Source organism: Bombina bombina, chromosome 1 (genome assembly GCF_027579735.1).
Source record: "Bombina bombina isolate aBomBom1 chromosome 1, aBomBom1.pri, whole genome shotgun sequence".
Classification (NCBI taxonomy): domain Eukaryota; kingdom Metazoa; phylum Chordata; class Amphibia; order Anura; family Bombinatoridae; genus Bombina; species Bombina bombina.
Genome location: NC_069499.1, coordinates 86,288,103 through 86,314,076, shown reverse-complemented (window position 1 = coordinate 86,314,076; position 25,974 = coordinate 86,288,103). Strand labels below are relative to the sequence as shown.

At 38.7% G+C, this 25,974-nt stretch overlaps 1 protein-coding gene across 2 annotated transcripts in view; it reads right to left on the bottom strand.

Annotated features, from left to right (window-relative positions):
* Window positions 1-25,974, bottom strand: part of ATG2B (autophagy related 2B) — a 516,631-nt gene that overhangs the window by 120,129 nt on the left and 370,528 nt on the right. For both annotated transcript variants that reach the window (XM_053697497.1, XM_053697498.1), the window contains exon 34: window positions 14,115-14,216. In XM_053697497.1, coding sequence (XP_053553472.1) covers window positions 14,115-14,216 — 102 coding nt within the window. The remainder of the gene's footprint in view (window positions 1-14,114; window positions 14,217-25,974) is intronic.

Sequence of the window (25,974 nt, the reverse complement as noted above, 5' to 3'; positions counted from 1 at the left end):
TAAGCATAATGAATCAAAAGCTTAACCAAGATGCCAAAGAAATGGCAGAAGCCTTCTGACCTTCCTAAAACCAAAAAAGATAACAAATAGACTAGAAGTCTGTCTGAAATCTGAGTAGTTTCAACATAATATTTCAAAACTCTTACCACATCCAAAAGAATGTAAGAATCTTACCAAACAATTTTTAGGATTAGGACACAAGGAAAAGACAATAATTCTTCCACTAATGTTGTTAGAATTCACAACTTAGGTGAAAATTGAAATGAGGACAGCAAAAAAACACCTTATCCTGATGAAAAATCAGAACAAGGAGATTCACAAGAAAAAACAGATAATTCAAAAATTGTTCTAGCTGAAGAGATGTCCAAAAAGAAAAATACTTTCCATGAAAGTAATGAATGTCCAGAGCAAGCATATGCTCAAAATAGAAGAGCCTGAAAAACCTTCAGAACCCAATTAAGACTCCAAAGAGGAGAAATTGGCTTAATGACAGGTTTGATACGAATCAAAACCTGAAAAAAATGATGAATATCAGGAAGTAACACTGCCTTATCCTGATGAAAAATCAGAAAAGGATATTCACAAAAAAGAGCAGATAACTCAAAAACTCTTCTAGTAGAAGAAATAACCAAAAGGAACAATACTTTTCCAAGAAAGTAATTTAACGTTCAGAAAATGCATAGTTTCAAACGGAGGAGCCTGTAAAGCCCTCAGCACCAAATTGAGACTCCAAAGAGGAGAGATTGAATTAATGACAGGCTTGATATGGACCAAAGCCTGTACAACACAATGAATATCAGGATGATTAGCAATCTTTCTGTGAAAAAAGAACAGAAAGAGTAAAGATTTGTCCTAACAAAAAATTGAAGACAAAACCTTATCCAAACCAACCTGAAAAAATAATAAAATTCTATGAATTTTAAAAGAATGCCAAGAAAAACATAATTTATGCTTACCTGATAAATGTATTTCTCTTGTAGTGTATCCAGTCCACGGATCATCCATTACTTATGGGATATTCTCCTTCCCAACAGGAAGTTGCAAGAGGATCACCCACAGCAGAGCTGCTATATAGCTCCTCCCCTAACTGTCATATCCAGTCATTCGACCGAAAACAAACAGAGAAAGGAGAAACCATAGGGTGCAGTGGTGACTGTAGTTTAATTAAAATTTAGACCTGCCTTAAAAGGACAGGGCGGGCCGTGGACTGGATACACTACAAGAGAAATAAATTTATCAGGTAAGCATAAATTATGTTTTCTCTTGTTAAGTGTATCCAGTCCACGGATCATCCATTACTTATGGGATACCAATACCAAAGCTAAAGTACACGGATGATGGGAGGGACAAGGCAGGATTAAGCGGAAGGAACCACTGCCTGAAGAACCTTTCTCCCAAAAACAGCCTCCGAAGAAGCAAAAGTATCAAATTTGTAAAATTTGGAAAAAGTGTGAAGCGAAGACCAAGTCGCGGCCTTGCAAATCTGTTCAACAGAGGCCTCATTTTTAAAGGCCCAGGTGGAAGCCAAAGCTCTAGTAGAATGAGCTGTAATTCTTTCAGGGGGCTGCTGTCCAGCAGACTCATAGGCTAGGCGTATAATACTCCGAAGCCAAAAGGAAAGAGAGGTTGCCGAAGCTTTTTGACCTCTCCTCTGTCCAGAATAAACGACAAACAGGGAAGATGTTTGACGAAAATCTTTAGTAGCTTGTAAGTAAAACTTCAAGGCACGGACTACGTCCAGATTATGTAAAAGACGTTCCTTCTTTGAAGAAGGATTAGGACACAAAGATGGAACAACAATCTCTTGATTGATATTCTTGTTAGAAACCACCTTAAGTAAAAACCCAGGTTTGGTACGCAGAACTACCTTATCTGCATGAAAAATCAGATAAGGAGAATCACATTGTAAGGCAGATAGCTCAGAGACTCTCCGAGCCAAGGAAATAGCCATCAAAAACAGAACTTTCCAAGATAAAAGCTTAATATCAATGGAATGAAGGGGTTCAAACGGAACTCCTTGAAGAACTTTAAGAACCAAGTTTAAGCTCCATGGGGGAGCAACAGGTTTAAACACAGGCTTAATTCTAACCAAAGCCTGACAAAATGCCTGGACGTCTGGAACCTCTGCCAGACGCTTGTGCAAAAGAATAGACAGAGCAGAAATCTGTCCCTTTAAGAAACTAGCTGATAATCCTTTGTCCAAACCCTCTTGGAGAAAGGACAATATCCTAGGAATCCTAACCTTACTCCATGAGTAATTCTTGGATTCACACCAGTAAAGATATGTACGCCATATCTTGTGATAGATTTTCCTGGTAACAGGCTTTCGTGCCTGTATTAAGGTATCAATGACTGACTCGGAGAAGCCACGCTTTGATAGAATCAAGAGTTCAATCTCCATGCAGTCAGTCTCAGAGAAATTAGATTTGGATGATTGAAAGGACCTTGTATTAGAAGGTCCTGTCTTAGAGGCAGAGTCCATGGTGGAAAGGATGACATGTCCACTAGGTCTGCATACCAGGTCCTGCGTGGCCACGCAGGCGCTATTAGAATCACTGATGCTCTCTCCTGTTTGATTTTGGCAATCAGTCGAGGGAGCAGAGGAAACGGTGGAAACACATAAGCCAGGTTGAAGAACCAAGGCGCTGCTAGAGCATCTATCAGCGTCGCTTCTGGGTCCCTGGACCTGGATCCGTAACAAGGAAGCTTGGCGTTCTGGCGAGACGCCATGAGATCCAACTCTGGTTTGCCCCAACGATGAATCAATTGAGCAAACACCTCCGGATGGAGTTCCCACTCCCCCGGGTGAAAAATCCGCCTCCCAGTTCTCCACGCCTGGGATATGGATTGCTGACAGGTGGCAAGAGTGAGTCTCTGCCCAGCGAATTATTTTTGAGACTTCTAACATTGCTAGGGAACTCCTGGTTCCCCCTTGATGTTTGATGTAAGCCACAGTCGTGATATTGTCCGACTGAAATCTGATGAACCTCAGTGTTGCTAACTGAGGTCAAGCCAGAAGATCATTGAATATTGCTCTTAACTCCAAAATATTTATCGGAAGGAGTTTCTCCTCCTGAGTCCACGATCCCTGTGCCTTCAGGGAGTTCCAGACTGCACCCCAACCTAGAAGGCTGGCATCTGTTGTTACAATTGTCCAATCTGGCCTGCGAAAGGTCATACCCTCTGACAGGTGGACCCGAGACAACCACCAGAGAAGAGAATCTCTGGTCTCTTGATCCAGATTTAGCAGAGGGGACAAATCTGTGTAATCCCCATTCCACTGACTTAGCATGCATAATTGCAGCGGTCTGAGATATAGGCGCGCAAATGGCACTATGTCCATTGCCGCTACCATTAAGCCGATCACCTCCATACACTGAGCCACCGAAGGGCGCGGAATGGAATGAAGAATACGGCAAGCATTTAGAAGCTTTGATAACCTGGACTCCGTCCGGTAAATTTTCATCTCTACAGAATCTATAAGAGTCCCTAAGAAGGAGACTCTTGTGAGTGGGGATAGAGAACTCTTTTCCTCGTTCACTTTCCACCCGTGCGATCTCAGAAATGCCAGAACTATCTCTGTATGAGACTTGGCAATTTGAAAGCTTGACGCCTGTATCAGGATGTCGTCTAGATACGGAGCCACCGCTATGCCTCGCGGTCTTAGAACCGCCAGAAGTGAGCCCAGAACCTTCGTAAAGATTCTCGGGGCTGTAGCCAACCCGAAGGGAAGAGCTACAAATTGGTAATGCCTGTCTAGATAGGCAAACCTTAGGAACCGATGATGATCTTTGTGAATCGGTATGTGAAGGTAGGCATCCTTTAAGTCCACTGTGGTCATGTACTGACCCCTCTTGGATCATGGGAAGGATGGAACTCTGAGGAATTTGTTTAAGATCTTTAGATCCAAAATTGGTCTGAAGGTTCCCTCTTTTTTGGGAACCACAAACAGATTTGAATAAAAACCCTGTCCTTGTTCCGTCCGTGGAACTGGATGGATCACTCCCATTACTAGGAGGTCTTGCACACAGCGTAGGAATGCCTCTTTCTTTATCTGATTTGCAGATAACCTTGAAAGATGAAATCTCCCTTGTGGAGGGGAAGCTTTGAAGTCCAGAAGATATCCCTGAGATATGATCTCCAACGCCCAGGGATCCTGAACATCTCTTGCCCATGCCTGGGCGAAGAGAAAAAGTCTGCCCCCTACTAGATCCGTCGCTGGATAGGGGGCCGTTCCTTCATGCTGTCTTAGAGACAGCAGCAGGCTTTCTGGCCTGCTTGCCTTTGTTCCAGGACTGGTTAGGTTTCCAGGCCTGCTTAGATTGAGCAAAAGTTCCCTCTTGTCTTGAAGCGGAGGAAGTTGATGCTGCACCTGCCTTGGAATTTCGAAAGGCACGAAAATTAGACTGTTTGGCCTTTGATTTGGCCCTGTCCTGAGGAAGGGTATGACCCTTACCTCCAGTAATGTCAGCAATAATTTCTTTCAAACCAGGCCCGAATAAGGTCTGCCCCTTGAAAGGAATGTTGAGTAATTTAGACTTTGAAGTCACATCAGCTGACCAGGATTGGAGCCATAGCGCCCTACGCGCCTGGATGGCGAATCCAGAATTCTTAGCCGTTAGTTTAGTCAAATGAACAATGGCATCAGAAACAAATGAGTTAGCTAGCTTAAGAGTTCTAAGCTTGTCAACAATTTCAGTCAATGGAGCTGTATGGATGGCCTCTTCCAGGGCCTCAAACCAGAATGCCGCCGCAGCAGTGACAGGCGCAATGCATGCAAGGGGCTGTAAAATAAAACCTTGTTGAATAAACATTTTCTTAAGGTAACCCTCTAATTTTTTTATCCATTGGATCTGAAAAAGCACAACTGTCCTCAACCGGGATAGTGGTACGCTTTGCTAAAGTAGAAACTGCTCCCTCCACCTTAGGGACAGTCTGCCATAAGTCCCGTGTAGTGGCATCTATTGGAAACATTTTTCTAAATATAGGAGGTGGGGAAAAGGGCACACCGGGCCTATCCCACTCCTTACTAATAATTTCTGTAAGCCTTTTAGGTATTGGAAAAACATCAGTACTCACCGGCACTGCATAGTATTTATCCAGCCTACACAATTTCTCTGGCACTGCAATTGTGTCACAGTTATTCAGAGCAGCTAATACCTCCCCAAGCAGGTTCTCAAGCTTAAATTTAAAATTAGAAATCTCTGAATCAGGTCTCCCCGAATCAGAGACGTCACCCACAGACTGAAGCTCTCCGTCCTCAGGTTCTGCATATTGTGACGCAGTATCAGACATGGCTCTTACAGCATCTACGCGCTCTGTATCTCGTCTAACCCCAGAGCTATCGCGCTTGCCTCTCAATTCAGGCAATCTGGATAATACCTCTGACAGGGTATTATTCATGATTGCAGCCATGTCCTGCAAAGTAATCGCTATGGGCGTCCCTGATGTACTTGGCGCCATATTAGCGTGCGTCCCTTGAGTGGGAGGCGAAGGGTCCGACACGTGGGGAGAGTTAGTCGGCATAACTTCCCCCTCGACAGACCCCTCTGGTGACAATTCTTTTATAGATAAAGACTGATCTTTACTGTTTAAGGTGAAATCAATACATTTAGTACACATTCTCCTATGGGGCTCCACCATGGCTTTTAAACATAATGAACAAGTATCCTCTGTTTCAGACATGTTTGTACAGACTAGCAATGAGACTAGCAAGCTTGGAAAACACTTTAAAGCAAGTTAACAAGCAATATAAAAAACGTTACTGTGCCTTTAAGAGAAACAAATTTTGATAAAATTTGAAATAACAGTGAAAAAAGGCAGTTACACTAACAAAATTTTACAGTGTATGTAACAAGTCAGCAGAGCATTGCACCCACTTGCAAATGGATGATTAACCCCTTAATAACAAAAACAGAATAATAAATGACAAAAACGTTTTTTAAACACAGTCACAACAACTGCCACAGTCTACTGTGATTGTTACCCTCCTCAAACACGACTTTGAAGCCTTTTGAGCCCTTCAGAGATGTCCTGTATCATGCAGAGGGAAGCTGAATGTCTCTGTCAGTATTTTTATCTGCACAGAAAAGCACTAAAATAGGCCCTTCCCACTCATATTGCAACAGTGGAAAGCTTCAGGAAACTGTCTCTAGGCAGACAGAGGCCTCATTTTTTCAAACCAGCCATGTGGAAAAAAACTAGGCCCCAATAAGTTTTGTCACCAAACATATATAAAAACGATTAACATGCCAGCAAACGTTTTATATTACATTTTTATAAGAGTATGTATCTCTATTAATAAGCCTGATACCAGTCGCTATCACTGCATTTAAGGCTTTACTTACATTAATCCGGTATAAGCAGCATTTTCTAGCAAATTCCATCCCTAGAAAAATATTAACTGCACATACCTTATTGCAGGAAAACCTGCACGCCATTCCCTCTCTGAAGTTACCTCACTCCTCAGAATATGTGAGAACAGCCATGGATCTTAGTTACTTCTGCTAAGATCATAGAAAACGCAGGCAGATTCTTCTTCTAAATACTGCCTGAGATAAACAGTACACTCCGGCACCATTTAAAAATAACAAACTTTTGATTGAAGAATAAAACAAGTATAAAACACCACACTCCTCTTACGACCTCCATCTTGGTTGAGGCTTGCAAGAGAATGACTGGATATGACAGTTAGGGGAGGAGCTATATAGCAGCTCTGCTGTGGGTGATCCTCTTGCAACTTCCTGTTGGGAAGGAGAATATCCCATAAGAGACAGATTTATGAGCCTGAAACATAGTATTAATCAATGAGTCAGAAAAACCTCTATGACTAAAAACCAAGCGTTCAATCTCCATCCCTTCAAATTTAATGATTTGATATCCTGATGGAAAAAATGGCCTTGAGAAAGAAAAGGTCTGGTTTAAACGGAGGTGTCCAACGTTGGCAACTGGCCATCCGAATGAGATTCGTATACCAAAACCTGAGAGGCCGTGCTGGAGCTACCAGCATAACAAACAAATACTCCATAAGAATTTTGGAAGAAGAACTAGAGGCGGAAAGAAATAGGCAAAAAGATAATTCCAAAGAAATGTCAATGCATACACTACTTCCGCCTGAAGATTCCCGGACCTTAATAGGCCCCTGGGAAGTTCTTTATTCAGATGAAATGAAAAACATATCTGGGTAAGAGAGACCATTCTCCCGGAAGAAAAGCTTGATTAACAGAGATAATCCGCTTCCCAAATATCTATACCTGGGAAAAAACCCACAGAATTTAGATAGGAGCTGGATTTAGCCCAAGCTAATATCTGAGACACTTCTGTCACAGCCTAAGGACTGATAGTCCTACTCTGATGATTGACATACACCATAGTAGTGATATTGTTTAAAAAACATTAAACGTCTCTTCTTCAAAAAGAAACAAACTGAAAAAACTCTGAGAAAGCACGGAGTTCTAAAATATCAAATGGTAATCTCGCCTCCTGAGATTTCCAAACCCCTTGTGCTGACAGAGATCCTCAGACAGCCTCCAAACCAAAAAGACTCACATCTGTAGAGATCATGGTCCAGGTTGAAAGAAACGAAGAGACCTGTAGACTAAATGATGGTGATCTTAACCACCAAATCAAGAGAGATAAATATTAGGATTTAAAGATTAAAAATGCGAAATCCTAGAATCCCTGCACCATAATTAAGCATAAAAGACTGAAAAGGTTCTTTCTATTGAAAATTAGCAAAGGGAATTAAATCCAATGCTGTGGCCATAAGACCTAAAACTTCTATGCATATATAGCAACTGAAGGAAATAATAGAGACTAAAGGTACCGACAAACGGAACACAATAAAATTGTCCCTTGTCTGATAGAGACAAAGACAGAGACACAAATATCTGGAAACCTAAAAAAGGTGACCCTTGTGTGAGGAATCAAGAGCTTTTGAAAAAAAGATCCTCTAACTATGTCCTGAAGAGCAAAGTGAATCATATGAGATTCCGCATCCTCAGAAAATAATCTGAATGAAAACAGAAAAATGAAAATATGCATTTATTGTATCTAATGAAAACAAATAATGCTATCACTGACCAAAAAGGCAGAATAGTTTGAATAAAACTCCAAAACCCAGTTCCTAAAAATGGAACTGGAAGAAATACCCCAGAAGATTCCAGGTCTGAGCAGCGCTTGAACCCCATGGGTGCCCAGGCATGCTTCAACAGTACCCAAAATATATAGGACCGAAACACACTTAAAGAAAGTGTTAGCCTTACTGGAATAAAATCAAAGAAATTTGGACCGAATAGAACCAAATAAATTTCAAAAAAATCTTAACCTGCCCCTTGCCAGCCAAGCTGGAATACGGCACGTACATCGAAATATTAGGGAGATGATTTCGAACTGAAAAATTTCCAATTATAAACATGTTACTTGGGAAAGAATTCAGGAATTCGTTCCTTAATAAGAACAACCAAACTAGTATAAGCTTAAAGTTTTAGTCTTAGAACTCAATCTTGAAGCCCAGAGTAACAGTTAAGAATTGAATGCAATTATAAAACAAATAACTGATTATCTTAGAACAAAAGAAATATGGATTTTTTTTTAAAAAATCACAAAATTCTTCTAGCTAAAAAAGCTAAAGACATAGATTAACCCTCATTTGCGAAAATATTAAATAAAATGAAGACACAAATGAAATTATTAGCATGATAGTCCAGTTTAAAGGAACAGTCAATAATCAATAAATGCAAAACAACAAGACAAATGCAACAGCACCTAGTCTAGTAAATGTTGTCCCTTAACAATGCTAAAATAAATCATAATCTGATACTTGATCTTAAAGTAAACAGAACAAAAATGAAGCAATTGCAATATCCAAATAAATCACAGGACCAAGAAAAGTACCTGAAACTAAATAATTTTCCATAAATAAGATACAACCATCTAAAGGAAAATAAATACTATTTTGCTATAGAAACAATAGCATAATTAGTAGGAGTAGAGATAGCCCCAATAAATTGGAGAACCCTCCAAATTGAATTTAACTGTTGTCAAAGAATATAGTTTAAAACCTTTGAAGAAGGAAAAAAAGAAAATTCTAAGCCTATTCCATTCCCTAGTATGGGGAATTGGAAAGAAAACCTCTGAAAACACAGAAGAATAAACAGGCAGAAATAGTGTCAGCTAGTCTTAAAGAACTAGTTACTTTAATATCCAAAATAATCAACACCTTTTCAACAAAGAACAAATGTACTTTAATAATAAAAAAATAATAAAAAAAGTAGATTTGTTAGTGTCAATATCTGATGAAGAAAATTCTGAAAGAGAAAAAACGTCATCAGAGAAGGATAAATCAGTATGTTGTTGGTCATTTGAAACTTCAATAATTAAAAAAGAAGTGAAAAAGACCTAAAAATTTTTTATTAGAAGGCACAAAGTCAGACAAAAGCCTTTAAAATAGAATCAGAAAAATATTTCTTATAAATCTTCTAAATATTTCTTGTACATAAGATGTAAGAATGGCAATATATAAAGCATAAATACTAATGGATTCTGCATGTAAAAGTATATCATAATAACTTATTACAAACCATAGCTAAAGATAAACATTTATAACATTTAAAATAAATGAACTTAGCTTTGGTAGAACTGAAACTCAGTTAAGCATTTTTCCAGAAGTGGCTTCTGACTCAGGGTTACTCGCAGACATCTTGCAATATGTAATAGAAAAAACAACATATAAAGCAAAATTGATCAAATTCCTTAAATGACAGTTTCAGGAATGGGAAAAAAATGCCAATGAACAAGCTTCTAGCAACCAGAAGCAATAAACAATGAGACTTAAATATTGTGGAGACAACAATGACGCTCAAATTTTTTAGCGCCAAAAAAGCCGCCCACATTATTTGGCGCCTAAATGCTTTTGGCGCCAAAAATGACGCCACATCCGGTAACGCTGACATTTTTGGTGCAAAAACGTCAAAAAAATGACGCAACTCATACGTGTCGCCGGAAATGACAAGAAAATTTTTGCGCCAACAAAGTCCGCGCCAAGAATGACGCAATAAAATGAAGCATTTTCAGCCCCCGCAAGCCTAACAGCCCACAGGAAAAAAAGTCAAATTTTAAAGGTAAGAAAAATGTAATATTCAAATGCATTATCCCAAATAATGAAACTGACTGTCTGAAATAAGGAATATTGAACATCCTGAATCAAGGCAAATAAATGTTTAAACACATATATTTAGAACTTTATATAAAAGTGCCCAACCATAGCTTAGACTGTCACAAAAATAAGACTTACTTACCCCAGGACACTCATCTACATATAGTAGAAAGCCAAACCAGTACTGAAACGAGAATCAGTAGAGGTAATGGTATATATAAGAGTATATCGTCGATCTGAAAAGGGAGGTAAGAGATGAATCTCTATGAGACCGATAACAGAGAACCTATGAAATAGACCCCGTAGAAGGAGATCATTGAATTCAAATAGGCAATACTCTCTTCACATCCCTCTGACATTCACTGCACACTGAGAGGAAAACCGGGATCCAGCCTGCTGCGAAGCGCATATCAACGAAGAATCTAGCACAAACTTACTTCACCACCTCCATGGGAGGCAAAGTTTGTAAAACTGAATTGTGGGTGTAGTGAGGGGTGTATTTATAGGCATTTTAAGGTTTGGGAAACTTTGCCCTTCCTGGTAGGAATGTATATCCCATACGTCACTAGCTCATGGACTCTTGCTAATTACATGAAAGAAAGGGCTGTGACGTTTTATGAGCGGTGTGCCAAAATAATATATTATAGAGTGACCAGGGGTGCCAGCAATTTTCTTAAATCAGGTTTAATAGTAAAGGATGTATATTATTATTACTTTTTATTAGGGTTCCACCAATACCATTTTTTAAGACCGAGCACAAGTACGATACTTTTTTCAAACACTCACCAATGCCAATTACCGATACTTTTTTTTTTTGTCATGACAGTTTGCCAAGCACAATACAGTCTAATGATTTAAGATCGCTTCTTTATAATTATGAACTGTATCTCAAAAGACATTTTGAAATAATAAAACAGTTTTATGTTATGTGTTTTATGTTTATAAATAAAAATATTACAATAATATGTTTGTATTGGCACAACAGAAGTGAACAATTTTTAGTTAAGTCTCCACTCCAGCTTAAAATGAAATGGAACATGCAGTTTAAAAAAACGCCACAAGATGGCGTATGGGTAGGAAGTGGAGGTATCGGTTTAAGTATCGGTGCATTTGCACGAGTACTCATGCAAATTCTTGGTATCTGCACCGATACCGATACTAGTATCGGTGAAACCCTACTTTTTATAATAATAATGGTAAAAAAAAGCAAACGTGAGCTTAGACGCCTGGCCCTGCAGTCCCTCTATCAGCCACATGCCCACAACAAACCTTTAGAAATATGATCCCTGGCCCAAATCTGTTAGTGAAGAAGAGTATGGTTCCAAGCTCGGCAGCTGCACTGCATGTAACAACGCACAAATGTGACGAGGACAGAACCAAAAGACATCACCTCTGGGTGCCACTAAATAACAGTGTGAACGTCACACATGTCATATGTTGCAGAACCCCGATTTATCAGCTACCAAATATCAGTTAAACTCAAGACCTCTAAACTGAGTGGTTTAAGTTGACTGAAAAAAAAAAAAAAAGCACTAAAATAATATAATATAATAATATAAATACAGTTTTTATGAGTGATTAATCTACTTACTTTTTATTATGTTTAAAGGGACAGTAATGTAACTTTCATGATTCACGCAGAGCATGTTATTTTAAACAACGTTCCAATTTACATATTTTATAAATTTGCTTCATACTCTTGGTATCCTTTGCTGAAGGAGCAGACATGCACTACTGATATCTAGTTGCTGATTGGCGGCTGCAAATATATCCCTCGTCATTAGCTCACATGATGTGTTCAGCTAGATTATAGTAGTGCATTTCTGCTCCTTCAATAAAAGATACCAATAAAACAAAGCAAATTTGATAATAGAAGTAAACTGGAAAGTTGTTTAACATCGTAAACTCTATCTGAATCTTTTTTTTTTGTTAGATGGCGGCGCAGTCCTTCACAAGGAGCTTGCCAGACCTCTTTCTCCGTAGAAAACTCACAGGGTTACTTGAGGAAATTGAAGATTTTATTTGGGTGGGGAGCTTAGGTTTTTTTAGATAGTATTTTATTTGGGGGGTTGGTTGTGTGGGTGGTGGGTTTTACTTTTGGGGGGTTGTTTGTATTTTTTTTTACAGGTAAAATTGCTGATTACTTTGGGGCAATGCCCCGCAAAAGGCCCTTTTAAGGGCTATTGGTAGTTTAGTTTAGGCTAGGGTTTTTTTTTTTATTTTGGGGGGGCTTTTTTATTTTAATAGGGCTCTTAGATTAGGTGTAATTAGTTTAAATTTCTGGAATATGTTTATTATTTTCTGTAATTTAGTGTGTTTTTTTTTGTACTTTAGAAAATTTAATTTAATTTAGGTAATTGTATTTAATTTAGATAATTTATTTAATTGTAGTGTAGTGTTAGTGTAACTTAGGTTAGGTTTTATTTTACAGGTAAATTTATATTTATTTTAGCTAGGCAGTTATTAAATAGTTAATAACTATTTAATAACTATTCTACCTAGTTAAAATAAATATAAACTTGCCTGTAAAATAAAAATAAACCCTAAGATAGCTACAATGTAACTATTAGTTATATTGTAGCTAGCTTAGGGTTTATTTTATAGGTAAGTATTTAGTTTTAAATAGGATTAATTTAGTTAATGATAGGAATATTTATTTAGATTTATTTAAATTATATTTAAGTTAGTGGGTGTTAGGTTTAGGTTTAGATGTTAATAACTTTAATATAGTGGCTGCGACGTTGGGGGCGGCAGATTAGGGGTTAATAAGTGTAGGTAGGTGGTGGCGATGTTAGGGACGGCAGATTAGGGGTTAATAATATTTAACTGATGTTTGCAAGGCGGGAGTGCGGCGATTTAGGGGTTAATATGTTTATTCTTGGGGTGGCAGATTAGGGGTTAATAAGTGTAGGTAGGTTGTGGCGACATTGGGAAAGGCAGATTAAGGGTTAATAAATATAATGTAGGTGTCGGCGATGTTGGGGGCAGCAGATTAGGGGTTCATAAATATAATGTAGGTGGCGGCAATGTCCGGAGCGGCAGATTAGGGGTTAAAATTTTTATTTTAGTGTTTGCGATGCGGGAGGGCCTCGGTTTAGGGGTTAATAGGTAGTTTATGGGTGTTAGTGTACTTTTTAGCACTTTAGTTAAGAGTTTTATGCTACGGAGTTGTACCATAAAACTCTTAACTACTGACTTTTAAATGCGTTAGGACTCTTGACAGGAGAGGGTGTACCGCTTACTTTTTGGCCTCCCAGGACAGACTCGTAATACCGGCGCTTTAGAAGTCCCATAGAAAAAAAGGGTTTACGTAAGTCGTTTTGCGGTAAGGCCAAAAAAGTGTGCGGTGACCCTAAACCTTCAAGACTCGTAATACCAGCGGTAGTGAAAAAGCAGCGTTAGGACCTGTTAATGCTGCTTTTTTACCTTAACGCACAACTTGTAATCTAGCCGTAAATTTTTAGAGCTATGTTACATATAAAGGGGGCAAAATAAATAATGAAAATATATTGCAAAGGTGTTACTTTATGCATAACAAAACAATTTATATAAATAATGTGAATTTGTTCACTGTCCTTTAAGTTCAAAATCGCTGCCTTCAAAATAAACTACTGCTACCTTTTTAGACATCTGACTTAAATTGACATTTTAATTTAAAATAAAATCATAATACACAATACAAAAGCTATAACCTCTCTCCCAGGGCCTTATGATCTAAAACTCGCAGCCATGGAGGATCTTCACATACAGAAACCTGCATAATGTGATAAACATCTCAATGTAACATTAGCGTTTCTAAAATTATTTAAAGAACCTCACCAAACTGACGAGACTTCTTAGATCATCTCTCAAGAGCGGAGAGATTTAGATCATCAGGCCCCCAGAGAGCTGTTTCACAAGCACTATATATATATACAGTCAAATAAACACAAATATATATTTATCTGCGTTAGCAAACCTGATCAATATTGAGACGGAGTGGCATTACGGTAACACGTAGGCAACATTCTTGTGGAGAATGCCCAGATTCTGGTCGCAAATGTAAGGCTTTTATTGTTAACTGGAAAGAGAAAAAGATAATATCAGGTAATCACAGAACGAAAACAGGTGAATGTACAATTGTTTTCTATAAGAAGTAACCTGCATAAACTCACACTAATGGATTAGCAGTGAAAGCGTTTCATATAAAACATTTAAATTAAAGGAAGGCAAGGTCAGTTGTGTGTGAGATAAGACAACCTATGATTTGCATTATTTCAGCTGTTCTATATTTGTCAGGATAAAAAACAGTGAAACTGCTGCCCTCACAATTTTATTTTTGTTTTGCAGGCACTGAAAATGCTACAAGGTCAGGGGGTGGAGGGTTTATGGAGGAACTCTACTAGAACTTGTGGTTTTTATTATTTAATGCTGTTGCTAACAAGAAAATGAATCACAAGATGTAATTCTGTAAACTAGCCTAGAGTCTGCAACAGGAAACATTTTCTTAAAAACAGGGGAAGGGGAAAAAGGAAGTTAATGGACCTTAGAAAAGGTCAATTTGTTAAAGTATATGGACTTATTAAAAACGGTCATCATAAGGGTACAGGTTAGTGTAACACTACAGTACTCTAATTTATTAGTCCATGTTATCATTACACTAATGTTACTTGGAAATTCTAGGTTTAACTCCCATAAAAATGTTAAATGTCAAGCCTTGCTAAAAAGCTACACATTTAATGCATAAGTGGGAATTTAACCTTTTGTGGGAGTTAGTTACCATACTTTGTACTGTGATACAATGCACTAACAAACTACAGCATTTTAATATGGAATTAGCATGTCCCTTTAAAATAAAGGAAAAGTTGCCATGACTGAGACCAGAGAAGCCCCAAAGATACCCTTGCTCAATTAAAATCTAATTTACTGAAACAGGCTTAAAGAGGCAATGGTAGTTGTGTTAATAAATTAATATTTTATTTGGTTTAGTTAAAATATTTAGGGCCATATTACGAGTTGAGCGCAAACTTTTGCGCGCAAGCAATAAAAGTTAATAGCGAGTGTTTCCGCTTACCACTCGTATTACAAGTTGAAAGTGAATGCAATCGGGATTTACACTAGAATGATTACAACAACTTCAGAGCTCTGGTTAACTGTTTTGTGAAACTAAAAAATTGCACAAAACACATCATCTGGTTAGCGCAAGAGTCAAAACCAAAAAAAACTTACTTCTAACACAGTTAACTCTCAGGCAGAAGCATTAATTTGCGCTCCACTTGTAATCTAGCCCTTCCTCTGTATATAGGTATTAGGCTACATAGTACTTAAAGAGTCATTCTGTCCTTTCTTAGTGCATTTCATTTTGCATTACTGATTCTAGTTTAATATCTGTTTAACCCTCGCAAAGGATTTAAACACGTAGATTAATTACGGCTCAGACGCAGAAATTGGACCTCCCAACCAAAAAAATATTTGGCAGCTTCATGCAACTGCTGCTGTTGATTGGCTCACTGGCAGGAATTTACCTATGCACTTAACCACATAGTAATCTACGATTAGTCATGGAAAATGGCATGCTCTAACAATTTAAAGAATGTCATTTTCATTCTAAAATGCCCCTTTGTCAAATTGGTCAGTAAAATTCCTAATACTTTAGGATGCATCTCAACTTGGCTTATTCTATTTTTATTAGATACCCCACAGTGAATTGAAAAAAACTCACATTGGTTTTCTCCTACTTTATTGAATCTCTGCATCTATAGTCACAACCTCTGCAAGGGTTCAATTCAAGAGCTTTTTATAAACAGTAATTGATCTATTTGCCAAAAGCTGATTTTAAAGTCTTCACTATTAAAAGCTTCAAAATAAAACGCAGTTCTGATGAAAACAAATAGATTGCATATGCTTTGTTCCATCTTCATAAAGCTTGCATTATAATTGTAAGAAATGTCCCACTGCTACACTTACAGAGAATCACTAAACATTATTGGCCTAGATTTTATAACAGCATCTCTGGTATCTTATTTTAACACAACCCTCTTGGAAGTAAAACTAAAAGAAATAAAACCCAACCATTGCGGCTCAGCAAATAGATGGTGAAAAAAAGAGGGAGAAAAAAGTATTTAAATTATTTAAAAGGGGCATTAATCAATCATATGCTAGGGCTAATGGCTATGCTAAGTTCATTAAAGTGAAAGTAAAGTTTAATGAATGCGTTTTATTCATTAAACTTTACATTGAAGCTTCTTTTCAAAAATACCTTTTCTTTATGGAAAGCAGACCGGCGATCCTCCGCCTGCAGATCCTGCTGTAGTTAGCACAGCGATTACGAATCCGGCTTCCTCCAATCGTTGCATGCCCCCTTTGGTGTCCAGCTCGTGGGGGAACACAACGATTGGAGGAAGCCAAGCTAAGTACTGAATGGAAAGGTGCCAAAACTTTTTCACAAGCCACATTTCGTTTTTATTTTATTTTTTATATTTTTTGTTCAGATCAGTTAAATTCAGTAAATAAATATTAACAGTGCATAAACATTTGCAGAATTATGTTTAGTTTAAGTTTGTTCACTGCACAGGTGGTAACTTCTTTTCTCACAGAAAATTAACAGAATATTTGTAGTCCGGTCAGGGATCCCACACTTTGGCATACAACTGCATTCATCAAATTACAGGAAGTAAGTAGGAACAGAGATAAATGCAATGGAATTGATGTTATCTACTGCAAAATGATTTAAATATAGTGCCACGCAAAAGTTACTGTAAAAATATTATAATAGGGAATCAACTGTTTGAAGAATATGGGACAAAGTATTGTAAAAAAAACAGATCAGACTAAAATGATAAGTGGGGTTCCTCAGGGATCAGTATCGCGACAGTTCTTTTTTAATAGAGTTAAATTAATCTTAGATAAGGGATTAGGGAGCATAATTTAAATATCATCTGATGACAGACAATTGTGTACATTATTTAATGCAGAACAGGATGTGCTTGTTCTGTAAAGGAATTTGTACAAACTGGAAGAATGGCCTTAAAGGGACACTAAACCCAATTTTTTTCTTTCGTGATTCAGATAGAACATGCAGTTTTAAGCAACTTTCTAATTTACTCCTACAGGGAGTGCAGAATTATTAGGCAAGTTGTATTTTTGAGGATTAATTTTATTATTGAACAACAACCATGTTCTCAATGAACCCAAAAAACTAATTAATATCAAAGCTGAATAGTTTTGGAAGTAGTTTTTAGTTTGTTTTTAGTTTTAGCTATTTTAGGGGGATATCTGTGTGTGCAGGTGACTATTACTGTGCATAATTATTAGGCAACTTAACAAAAAACAAATATATACCAATTTCAATAATTTATTTTTACCAGTGAAACCAATATAACATCTCAACATTCACAAATATACATTTCTGACATTCAAAAACAAAACAAAAACAAATCAGTGACCAATATAGCCACCTTTCTTTGCAAGGACACTCAAAAGCCTGCCATCCATGGATTCTGTCAGTGTTTTGATCTGTTCACCATCAACATTGCGTGCAGCAGCAACCACAGCCTCCCAGACACTGTTCAGAGAGGTGTACTGTTTTCCCTCCTTGTAAATCTCACATTTGATGATGGACCACAGGTTCTCAATGGGGTTCAGATCAGGTGAACAAGGAGGCCATGTCATTAGATTTTCTTCTTTTATACCCTTTCTTGCCAGCCACGCTGTGGAGTACTTGGACGCGTGTGATGGAGCATTGTCCTGCATGAAAATCATGTTTTTCTTGAAGGATGCAGACTTCTTCCTGTACCACTGCTTGAAGAAGGTGTCTTCCAGAAACTGGCAGTAGGACTGGGAGTTGAGCTTGACTCCATCCTCAACCCGAAAAGGCCCCACAAGCTCATCTTTGATGATACCAGCCCAAACCAGTACTCCACCTCCACCTTGCTGGCGTCTGAGACGGACTGGAGCTCTCTGCCCTTTACCAATCCAGCCACGGGCCCATCCATCTGGCCCATCAAGACTCACTCTCATTTCATCAGTCCATAAAACCTTAGAAAAATCAGTCTTGAGATATTTCTTGGCCCAGTCTTGACGTTTCAGCTTGTGTGTCTTGTTCAGTGGTGGTCGTCTTTCAGCCTTTCTTACCTTGGCCATGTCTCTGAGTATTGCACACCTTGTGCTTTTGGGCACTCCAGTGATGTTGCAGCTCTGAAATATGGCCAAACTGGTGGCAAGTGGCATCTTGGCAGCTGCACGCTTGACTTTTCTCAGTTCATGGGCAGTTATTTTGCGCCTTGGTTTTTCCACACGCTTCTTGCGACCCTGTTGACTATTTTGAATGAAACGCTTGATTGTTCGATGATCACGCTTCAGAAGCTTTGCAATTTTAAGAGTGCTGCATCCCTCTGCAAGATATCTCACTATTTTTGACTTTTCTGAGCCTGTCAAGTCCTTCTTTTGACCCATTTTGCCAAAGGAAAGGAAGTTGCCTAATAATTATGCACACCTGATATAGTGTGTTAATGTCATTAGACCACACCCCTTCTCATTACAGAGATGCACATCACCTAATATGCTTAATTGGTAGTAGGCTTTCGAGCCTATGCAGCTTGGAGTAAGACAACATGCATAAAGAGGATGATGTGGTCAAAATACTAATTTGCCTAATAATTCTGCACTCCCTGTATTATCAATTTTTCTTCATTCACTTGCTATCTTTATTTGAAAAAGAAGGCATCTAAGTTTCTTTTTTGGTTCAGTAATCTGGACAGCACTTTTTTATTGGTGGCTGAATTTATCCACCAATCAGCAATAATAACCCAGGTAATTCACCAAAAAAGGGCCATCTAAACTTACATTCTTGCATTTCAAATAAAGATACCAAGAGAATGAAGAAAATTTGGTAATATGAGTAAATTAGAAAGTTGCTTAAAATTGCATGCTCTATCTGAATCATGAAAGAAAAAATTTGGGTTCAGTGTCCCTTTAATGATGGCAGAGGAGATTTAATATAAACAATGTAAGTTGATGAATCTGGTAAGCAAAAATAAACAAGCTACTAAAAGGTATGCATTTGGTTTTTTTTAGGCAAACTATTAATAAGCAGTACACAATGCCAGGAAGTAGCTACAGGGTCACTTCTAATATGAATATGCATGAAAAGGAGCATAGATGTAAGGGAAGAAAGCATAGCTCTTTCAGTATATAAATATCTGGTACAGCCCCGTCTTAATCCCTTGAAGACCAGGCATTTCAGACTAAAACTTCCCCAAAAGACCAGAGCATTTTTACCATCACTACATTTAAACAGAAATAGCATCTTTCTTTTAGATTTACCTATCAAAACTATATTATTTTTTTTAAGTACACAACCCAAAGTATTGATCTAGGACCATTTTTATATATTTCATGCCACCATTTCACCACCAAATGCGATCAAATAACAAAAACTTTTTTTTAACTTTTTCACTAACTTTAGGTTTCTCACTGAAATTATTAACAAACAGCTTGTGCAATCATGGTACAAATGGTTGTAAAAGCTTCTCTTTCTCTGCAACCAAATAAGTATTGCAAATTGAGGCTTTAAACCAAGCAGGTAAAGTCAAAGCAGTAGCTTTCAGACCTTCAGGAGGTCCAGAAAAATGAACAAAAAGAGAAAAAGAATGTCTGAAATCCTTTGTGGCTTACACATATTTTAGAGCTCTCACAACATTGTGTAGAAGATGCTCCTTAAGAGTTTTTAGGAGCAGGAAAAAAAGAAGGAACCGCAATTTACGTATACAGTATATATATATATATATATATATATATATATATATATATATATATATATATATATATACATACACAGTATATATATATATACATACACAGTATATATATATATATATATATATATATATATATATACACACACACAGAGAGAAATGCACTCACAGGAACGAAAAACCAGCTCAACACCATTGTTAGCCTGTTCTATGGCGATTTACCACCTGGGTGCAACTTCTTTTAGCCCAGCAATGCTTTTCACAGAGTAGAACTTTGCTGTAGTATATCAGTCTGATCCCGCCTATTACGGTCAGTCCAGCACCGAAATACCAGGCAATTCCTCTCTGAACAAGGAACAAAGCAACCCCAGACGATCGTTTCGGCCTTCATTGGGCCTCGTCAGTGAGGTGTAGCAGTATTCCTCTAAGCACACTGAGCAAGGAGTCCACGTCTGGTTTCCCCTTTTTCCCATAGGGAGACTAAATACACACAGAGAGAAATGCACTCACAGGAACGAACAACCAGCTCAACACCATTGTTAGCCTGTTCTATGGCGATTTACCACCTGGGTGCAACTTCTTTTAGCCCAGCAATGCTTTTCACAGAGTAGAACTTTCCTGTAGTATATCAGTCTGATCCCGCCTATTACGGTCAGTCCAGCACCGAAATACCAGGCAATTCCTCTCTGAACAAGGAACAAAGCAACCCCAGACGATCGTTTCGGCCTTCATTGGGCCTCGTCAGTGAGGTGTAGCAGTATTCCTCTAAGCACACTGAGCAAGGAGTCCACGTCTGGTTTCCCCTTTTTTCCATAGGGAGACTAAATACACACAGAGAGAAATGCACTCACAGGAACGAACAACCAGCTCAACACCATTGTTAGCCTGTTCTATGGCGATTTACCACCTGGGTGCAACTTCTTTTAGCCCAGCAATGCTTTTCACAGAGTAGAACTTTCCTGTAGTATATCAGTCTGATCCCGCCTATTACGGTCAGTCCAGCACCGAAATACCAGGCAATTCCTCTCTGAACAAGGAACAAAGCAACCCCAGGCGATCGTTTCGGCCTTCATTGGGCCTCGTCAGTGAGGTGTAGCAGTATTCCTCTAAGCACACTGAGCAAGGAGTCCACGTCTGGTTTCCCCTTTTTCCCATAGGGAGACTAAATACACACAGAGAGAAATGCACTCACAGGTACGAACAACCAGCTCAACACCATTGTTAGCCTGTTCTATGGCGATTTACCACCTGGGTGCGACTTCTTTTAGCCCAGCAATGCTTTTCACAGAGTAGAACTTTCCTGCAATATATCAGTCTGATCCCGCCTATTACGGTCAGTCCAGCACCGAAATACCAGGCAATTCCTCTCTGAACAAGGAACAAAGCAACCCCAGACGATCGTTTCGGCCTTCATTGGGCCTCGTCAGTGAGGTGTAGCAGTATTCTTCTAAGCACACTGAGCAAGGAGTCCACGTCTGGTTTCCCCTTTTTCCCATAGGGAGACTAAATACACACAGAGAGAAATGCACTTACAGGAACGAACAACCAGCTCAACACCATTGTTAGCCTGTTCTATGGCGATTTACCACCTGGGTACAACTTCTTTTAGTCCAGCAATGCTTTTCACAGAGTAGAACTTTCCTGTAGTATATCAGTCTGATCCCGCCTATTACGGTCAGTCCAGCACCGAAATACCAGGCAATTCCTCTCTGAACAAGGAACAAAGCAACCCCAGACGATCGTTTCGGCCTTCATTGGGCCTCGTCAGTGAGGTGTAGCAGTATTCCTCTAAGCACACTGAGCAAGGAGTCCACGTCTGGTTTCCCCTTTTTCCCATAGGGAGACTAAATACACACAGAGAGAAATGCACTCACAGGAACGAACAACCAGCTCAACACCATTGTTAGCCTGTTCTATGGCGATTTACCACCTGGGTGCAACTTCTTTTAGCCCAGCAATGCTTTTCACAGAGTAGAACTTTCCTGTAGTATATCAGTCTGATCCCGCCTATTACGGTCAGTCCAGCACCGAAATACCAGGCAATTCCTCTCTGAACAAGGAACAAAGCAACCCCAGACGATCGTTTCGGCCTTCATTGGGCCTCGTCAGTGAGGTGTAGCAGTATTCCTCTAAGCACACTGAGCAAGGAGTCCACATCTGGTTTCCCCTTTTTCCCATAGGGAGACTAAATACACACAGAGAGAAATGCACTCACAGGAACGAACAACCAGCTCAACACCATTGTTAGCCTGTTCTATGGCGATTTACCGACTCCTTGCTCAGTGTGCTTAGAGGAATACTGCTACACCTCACTGACGAGGCCCAATGAAGGCTGAAACGATCGTCTGGGGTTGCTTTGTTCCTTGTTCAGAGAGGAATTGCCTGGTATTTCGGCGCTGGACTGACCGTAATAGGCGGGATCAGACTGATATACTACAGGAAAGTTCTACTCTGTAAAAAGCATTGCTGGGCTAAAAGAAGTTGCACCCAGGTGGTAAATCGCCATAGAACAGGCTAACAATGGTATTGAGCTGGTTGTTCGTTCCTGTGAGTGCATTTCTCTCTGTGTGTATTTAGTCTCCCTATGGGAAAAAGGGGAAACCAGACGTGGACTCCTTGCTCAGTGTGCTTAGAGGAATACTGCTACACCTCACTGACGAGGCCCAATGAAGGCCGAAACGATCGTCTGGGGTTGCTTTGTTCCTTGTTCAGAGAGGAATTGCCTGGTATTTCGGCGCTGGACTGACCGTAATAGGCGGGATCAGACTGATATACTACAGGAAAGTTCTACTCTGTGAAAAGCATTGCTGGGCTAAAAGAAGTTGCACCCAGGTGGTAAATCGCCATAGAATAGGCTAACAATGGTATTGAGCTGGTTGTTCGTTCCTGTGAGTGCATTTCTCTGTGTGTATATATATATATATATATATATATATATATATATACACACACACACACACACATACAGGTGGCCCTCGTTTTACAACGGTTCAATTTACACCGTTTCAGAATAACAACCTTTTTTTCCAGTCATGTGGCTGCTATTGAAAAGCTTTGAGAAGCACTGCATTTATTAAAATAGCCAGTAGGTGGAGCTTTCTGCTTGTGTTGCAGCAAAGACAAGCAAGCTGAAATTAATCAGTTTAATCAGACCTGAGCTATCGAGCAGATTTCAAAGGAACAAGATCTTCCTGTCTATAACTCAGTCCAGATTGGAATGCATAGAAAGAACTGTTTGCAGAAAAATGCAAGTGAAGTCTGTGTTGTGTGATTATTTTATTAGGTTTATAATGCTGTTTAGCAAATGTTTTTGTTCATTTATCTTAGTTTAATTATATATTCTGTGTTGTGTGATTATTTTATTAGGTTTATAATTCTGCCTAGCATTTATAGTCTTCATTTCAAAGCTTTTAAAATAATGTATTAGGTGTAACTTATGACAATTTTGAGAGGGGCCTGGAACCTATCTCCCTAACCCCAGCGTAAACTGAGGGCTACCTGTATATATATATATATATATATATATATATATATATATATATATATATATATATATATATATATATAAATATTTATTGTATCTGTATATATTGCCTTAGGAAGAAAGGTATATCTAGCGCGAAGAACAACCTTATCCTGATTAAAAATACGAAAAGGAGGTTTGAATGGCAAATCTGAAAGCTCAGACAACATTCTAGCTAAAGAAATAGCTAGAAGAAAAATAACATACCAGGATAAAAGCTGGAGGTCTAATCCATGCATCAGCTCAAAAGGAAGAGTTTGAAGGACCATCAAAACCATATTAAGATTCCAAAGAGAAAAAACTGGATAAATAACTGGTTTAATAATGACATGAACCAAAACAAAGATATGAAAATAAGTAATGTTTGCAATTTCCTTATAAAACAAAACAAAATGAGATGAAAATATGAGCCTTCAGGGAACTGGCTGTGAAACCCTTATCCAGGAACTCAAGAACACTGCACACACAAAAAACCTAAGATAAATATGTCTGGTAACAGGTTTCCTAGCCTGAATCCCTTAGTGAAGAGAAAGGCAACTGAGAAAGTGTGCCTCCCAATTGTTCACACCCGGAATGTTGATGGCAGAAATCATACAATGATGGCATTATGCCCAGCTGATGATGCGCAACACTTCCCTCAACTCTAAGGAACAGTGAGTTCCTCCCGGATAATTGACAGGCCACTGCTGTGACATTGTCTGACTGGAATCGCAGAAGAGATCTCTGTCTGAGGTTGAGCTAACCCTGGAGAGCTCTAGGCTAGCACGCAGTTCCAAAATATTTATGGGTAACCTTGCCTCTAGAGAAGACCAAACCCCCTATGTTCTCTGAGACCCCCAGACTGCACCCCACCCTAACAGGCTGGCATCTGTGGAAATTACTACTCACAGTGGATGAAGAGCAGAGGCCCCCTGAAGTCAACAAGTGAATCATGCTCACCTAGAATTCCTTTCTTAACAAAAGATAACAAAATTCATAATAGAAGTAAGTAATAAATGTCATGATCTGGTCAATCTTTTTAAGCTTAATTTTTTACTTTACTGCCCTTTTATATACTTTAAATGCACCCATGCCCTTTGAAATTTTGACATTTCTATCATTTTAAGGCTAGAGGAAAAGAGGTATCACCTTAAGCAAAGAAAATCTTTTTTAGACAGTAAGACAAGTCAAAGTTGAGCTCCCTGCACATGAAGGTAGTGTCTGCTGAATTAGTATACATTTTGGCTTCAAACAGTATCAATAGCAATCACAGCTATTGCAAAAAATGTTGTACTTCTATCATTGAAACTTAGATTTTGATGGAAGATTAGAACCATAGGTCCAACAAGTCCGCACATACTTCCTCTAAAGTGTTGGCTAAAAGGGACAGTAAGTCATGCATTTTTAAACAATATTCTAATTCTATTATCTAATTTGTTTCATTATCTTGTTATCTTTTGTAGAAAATGATATATAGGTAGGCTCAGGAGCAGGAGTGCCTTGCTGGAAGCTAGCTGCTGATTGGTGGCTGTGCACATATAAGCTCCTTGTCATTGCTTCACCCAATGAGGTTAGCTAGATTCCAGTAGCGCATTTCTGGTCCCTCAACAAATGGTACTATGAGAATGAAGCATATTTAATAATAGAAGTACATTGGAAAGTTGTAAAATCGTACGCTCTATCTGAATCAAAGAAAAAGTTTGGGTTTCATGGCCCTTTCGTTAGTTTGTAGCTTGTGCTTTCTTGAATTTCTACACAGTGTTTCTCTTTACCACTTCTAATTAAATGTATTTCACAGTTCGAAAACCCTGTCTGTATAGAAGTGCTTCCGCAAATGAGATCCATAAGTGACATTAAAGATCACGTGTCTTAAGGGGGCGCTGTAAACCATAAAATCTTGTTTGAAAATAAATTTGAGGTGCTATTAGACTAGACAGGCCTATTAGGCCAGAGCATGCTTAGGGCCCTAAGCATGCTCTGGAAGCCACTCATCAAAAAACAAATTCCTGCAGTCTGCCAAATCTAGCTACATACCATTTTTTGGTTATCGTTTTGCAGGGCCTCTATTTATAGGGATTACTTTTAACCCTTCCAACTGAGTGAAAGCCAGACCATCTGCCAAACACAAGAGGCCAGCCAGCCCTGCACTGAGAGGGAAGCCCAGGTGGCCAGTCAGCTGGAGGCTGTTAAGATCCAGCTTGCCCTATTAGCGCTTATCCATAGTGCTTTATTCATTGTGATTACCCTTTTGGGAACTTTTATTCTGATCAATATACGTTTTGAAACGTTCTGCACCATGAGGCGCCCTTCTACTTTACATTCCAGATAAGATATTTTAATATGCTAACTGGAGTTCATTTCTGACTAGGAAGTCTTGAAATGGCAAGTTCTATCAATGCAATAAGTGTAGACACCAGACTTAGTGATAGGAATCATAGTTGTCAAACCATTTATCAATTGAATATTGAAAGTGGTTTGTAAAAACTGTTAAAAAAGGAAATTTATGCTTACCTGATAAATTTATTTATTTTACGATATGACGAGTCCACAGATTACATCCTTACTTATGGGATATCGCCTCC